Below are 4,605 nucleotides of genomic sequence, written 5' to 3'. Positions count from 1 at the left end.
GGCTTGGCATCCCTGGACCAGTGTCAATTTGCTTCTTCTTTTGTTTCCGCAGGGAAAGTGTAATAACATTTACCATGTCTTTCAGACCCACATGCTCGGACATCAAGAGTATTCTTCTTCACCGCTGTTTCAGGTGCCAAGGACTTCAGGCAGGGAGCCCTCAGCTCCTCCCGGGAACCTCGCCCACCGAGGGCTTCAGGGCCCCGGGCTGGGTTACCCTACCAGCTCCACAGAGGACCTCCAGCCTGGCCATTCCTCCGCCTCCCTCATCAAAGCGATCCGCGAGGAGCTCCTGCGGCTCTCCCAGAAACAGGGCTCAGTACAGAACTTCCACAGCTGATCAGCCTCCCTTGCAGGTTTGCCAAGTATCTGCTTCCTGTGGAAGCAAGACCAAAAGGAAATCAACTGAGTGGGTGTTTGTAAGAGTCGGAAGCAGCATCTCCGGGCAAGCCGCCCGAGGAATGGAAGAAGTTGCAATTGTAGAAGATGCCAGAAAGACAACTCATGGTTCTTCGCCGAGTTAGCAATTTGGTGGCCACTTGGATTCAGTCAAGATGTGTGTACTTTCAGCCAAGAGCCAGCTCTTCTCACACACACACACACACACACACACACACGAAAGAGAGATAAACCAAAACCCAGACCTAAACTAACAAAAATGTGTTAGTCTCTTCTTTCAAAGGCAAAAGATTAAAACCTATAGGCTTGGTTAGGGATGGAGGGGGCAGCGTTCCCATGGGAGTCTGACCGGCATGTCCAGCACACCCGCTGCTCTGCTTCCTGAGAAGAGAGATTTCAAGACATTTTAGTCCCAGCTTGGCCCCTCTTTTCCTCCACGGGAACTTATTTAATAGCAACGTTAACAACAAGACACCCTGAGACTGTTTGGTAATCTAAAACGCTACTGGTGAGAAACCTAGTGACGGGTTGTGGAGCCTGGTGATTCCAGACAAAGCCATCGCCTGCGTTCTTTCTCCTTCTTCTGGTGCTACAGCTCCGAGGGCCCTTCACCTTTCTGTCCGTGAGATTCCACTGTGGCTTTTGCAGTAGGAGAGTATGTTGGCGGTTTCGTTGTGTTCTGGGGGTGGGGGGAAGAAAAGGAAAAAGGAACTGCGTTGGGGAGGGGGAAGCTTAATATTTATTTGGTTATTCAAAATACATATCAGAGTTTAGATTTCCGGTCTTAGTTGTATTTGCTGTTTATTCGTTGGGCTCGCCAGCCCTTGGTGACATGGCAGCGCATCTTGTCCATCCTACAGAACAAGACTGTTGGGTGTCTTTGCTGCCAGATCCTGGCAGCTTGCTTACAGTTTGCTCACAGATTATGTTTGAATGAGAAGTCTTACGGAAGCAGACATTGTTTTCAGTGATTCTCGGGACCGCCCGATTGTCCTGAGTCTACCCTTACTAGTCAGGTTCCCTGAGCTCCAGCCTGGAAGTGGGCTTATGTTCCTATCGGCCTCCGTAATGATTGAAGAAATACAGGGTTTTGAGACTACAAAGGAAATGGAAGCTCCCCCATTTCTGATCTTGCTATTTTTTTTTTTGCCCCAAAACTGTCTTACTCTGGGTCAGAGAGAGGTCATCTCGCAGGTCACTCCTGAAGTCAGGTCACTCAGCCTCTGACATTATTCTCAATGGCATTCTGTATTCTGGTGCCCAAGTGAGACTCTGGGACATTGCACTCACGGGAGTCCCACCCCGAGCCTCTTCATCACAACAGATAATGGGGTCGAGTTTGGGGTGGGGAGAGTTGGCCTAATCAGAACATGTATGTCTGGGCAAGGTTTAAGAACACGAGAACAGCTTGAACAAGCTCCCAGGCCGTGTGCCTGGTGGCAGAATTATTTCTGCCCTTCTTAGTCAATCTCAGGACACACAGTTGGTACAGCCAGTGCTTATGTGCACACTTCAGATGAGAAAGCATGCAGGAGGGGACCCACACTCATCTTCAGGTGGCTCTCAGTCTACAGAGCATAGGGAGGAGACCCTGTTCTGGGTTTCTTTGTTAATCCTGGTTTAGTATATCCTCTTCCCACGCTGGAAGATCCTCTTCCCAAGCCACTCAAAAATACAAGTCTCAAGTATTCAGGCAGAATTTTATGATGACACCTTGTGAGAAATTCAGATCCTACAACACAGAATAAACAGCCCTTTCTCACCCAGTGTCTTGAGTGTTTTGGACACTGAGCATCCTAAGGATGATCATCTCCTTTGTACACTGCCAAAATAAGCCTCGGTGTCAGAGGATGTGGTGACAACAGCAATTTCGATGCCTTTGAAATTACAATAAAGGGATTCTACCTGTGTTTTTATTCTTAGAGCAGATACACCTTTCAACGGGTGTCACAACCAAAGGTGGAGTGTAGTTTGTCACGCTGACCTTTTGGGAGCTCCCGCGCTCAGTTGTTGGTTATGGAAAGCACACTCAGTTTATTTATACTCCTTTCCCCTAAACACCGGCCGCGGCAGGTTTACCACACTTGAACTGCTGTGGGATATGCCAGGCCCAACGGGTGTCCGGTCACTCATCCAGTGTGCTCCCCTGAAGACGGTCGTCCTGTTCAACGTGGGTAATTTTGGTGTTCCACATATTAAAGCACCCCAAAATAAAAGTTAAGTTTAATGTCTGTCCTTTGCTCCTAATTTTACGAGTTCTGTTGAGAAACACAAACTTGCTGCAAGTCTGAGACAGCATTTTAGGCAGCGTGCTTGGAGACGTGCTTTTTGGAAGTCTCCTTTGTTACTAATCCCTTGTGTCCGGTTCCTTCTGAATGTCATTCTTGTTACCACCAGGACCATGTCGTCTCCCCCCCCCCCACACACCTCATAGGATCTGCTTCTCAGGATCAAGTGTGATTCTGCCTGCAAATGCCCCTTGAGGAGGGAGCCTCCGTCACTGTGGACATGTGAGATGTCATCTGTGTGAATGTTCTGGCGTGGATGGTGTGTTACGCTGTGATCTGCCAGTTTCTGGGTTCACATGTAGGCAGTCAGACCCACACTGAGAGCCCAGCGTGACCCCTCTCACTGCTGGTGTGCTTCAGAGTGACCACTTTCTCTGTTGGCTCCAAAGGTCTCCCCGAAGCATCCTTTTTTTTGCTCCTGACTTTCTGCAGTTTCTGATACTATGTAGGTCAGCAGACATGATCCCTGTCTTCTGAGAGAGCTGAGACTCTAATCTGGATAGTGCAGACGGTTATAAAAGCTGGATGCTCCAAATAAGCAGCGTGGGCTAGATATCCATAGCATGCAAAGGACACAGGTGTCAAATGTTTGGGGTTGATGGGATCTTAGGGGAGAAGTCAATTGCGGAAGCCACTTTGATGCTACTCAAGCCAGTAATGGTATGGCAGGGGCTAAGTTCCACAGTTGTCCTGGGAAAAGGTTTAAAAATTGGGTACTCTAAGCCAGGTGGTGGCTCTTGCCTTTAATCCCAGGACTTGGGAAGCAGAGACAGATCTCTGTGAGTTCGAGAATAGCCTGGTATACAGAGTGAGTTCCAGGACAGGCTCCAAAGATACAGAGAAACCCTGTCTCAAAAAAATAAAAAGGAAGAAAGAAAAAAAAAGAATTGGGTCCTTACTCTGTCACTGAAAGTGACCTCGCTCTTGAGCTGAGGTTCTTAACTGCACTGTTTGAGAAGTTTCAGAAGAGGAAGCAGTGGAGGAAACCTGTCCAATGAGGCAGCAAGCAAATGGCCAGGCTGGTGAGGCTCTGCCTAGCTAGGAAGAGCGGTGTGGGAAGGGAGATCAGAGTTCAAGAACTGCTGATGTCTGGTCTAAAGTAAGTCAGTGGCGTTGACACGGACCCTTAGCTTGTGATGGATCTCGATGGCCCTCTGTGGTCTTTAGCAGGTTGTGGATAAGTACATCTGGCTTTACACCGCCATGTTTTCCTCCAATTTTTATTTCATTTCAGAGCGTGTGTTGATTTTGATGGCACAAAGACTTTTAAGCAGTTGGGTTTTGGCCAAGCGGAATTTTTGAAGACATGAGGCCTGTGACCCAAAGCGCGCGCAGGTCTCGTATGCCTGGAAGGCTTCCGGCTGAAACCAGCAAACCCCTGTTTTCTTGTCTACAATGTTTACTGCAGTTTCAGGTCTTGGTGAGTGCTCTAGACACCAAACCAGTCCCCAGACACTAGTCTATTTTGGGAGGACTTCACGAGTTAATCATTCGTTAGGCCTGCCTTGACCCCTTCACCCTGGATTCTTAGGTGGGAATGAATTAGACACTTGGACGAATGTTGGATCGAGGTTCTGGGCACAGGGCCGGGTGCTCCTGTCTTTACTAAGTTCACTGCTAGTGGAGTTTTTGCCCTGCCATTTCTACCTCCAAAGCGAGGCTCCAGAGCTTGTCAGCAGAGCCTGCTCCTCCACAGCTGGTCCAAACAGGCGTAGGAGGAAGTCCGCTTCGCCCGTGGGCACAAACACGTCTGAATGGGACAGTCCCTGGAGCTTCGCCATTTAGTCCAGCCCATTACAGGCATTCCCGGAACAGGTGAGAGGTTTCTGTGGGCCTCTGTTTTAACATTCTCATGGAACACATAGGCTTCTGCGCGTCACCTAGTAAACAAGAGCGGTGCACATTTCAGGTGGTTTGT

General features: G+C 48.9%; 1 protein-coding gene across 2 annotated transcripts in view; it reads left to right on the top strand.

Moving 5' to 3' along the window:
- Kiaa1549 (KIAA1549 ortholog) overlaps window positions 1-3,471 on the top strand; it is a 127,525-nt gene extending 124,054 nt beyond the window's left edge. For both annotated transcript variants that reach the window (XM_013353271.2, XM_013353270.2), the window contains exon 20: window positions 86-3,471. In XM_013353271.2, coding sequence (XP_013208725.2) covers window positions 86-340 — 255 coding nt within the window. In that variant the 3' untranslated portion in view covers window positions 341-3,471. The remainder of the gene's footprint in view (window positions 1-85) is intronic.
- Window positions 3,472-4,605: the final 1,134 nt, after the last annotated feature.

The sequence above is a fragment of the Microtus ochrogaster genome, unplaced genomic scaffold (assembly GCF_000317375.1).
Source record: "Microtus ochrogaster isolate Prairie Vole_2 unplaced genomic scaffold, MicOch1.0 UNK4, whole genome shotgun sequence".
NCBI classification, from domain to species: Eukaryota; Metazoa; Chordata; class Mammalia; order Rodentia; family Cricetidae; genus Microtus; species Microtus ochrogaster.
This window is presented reverse-complemented; position numbering and strand designations above follow the sequence as displayed.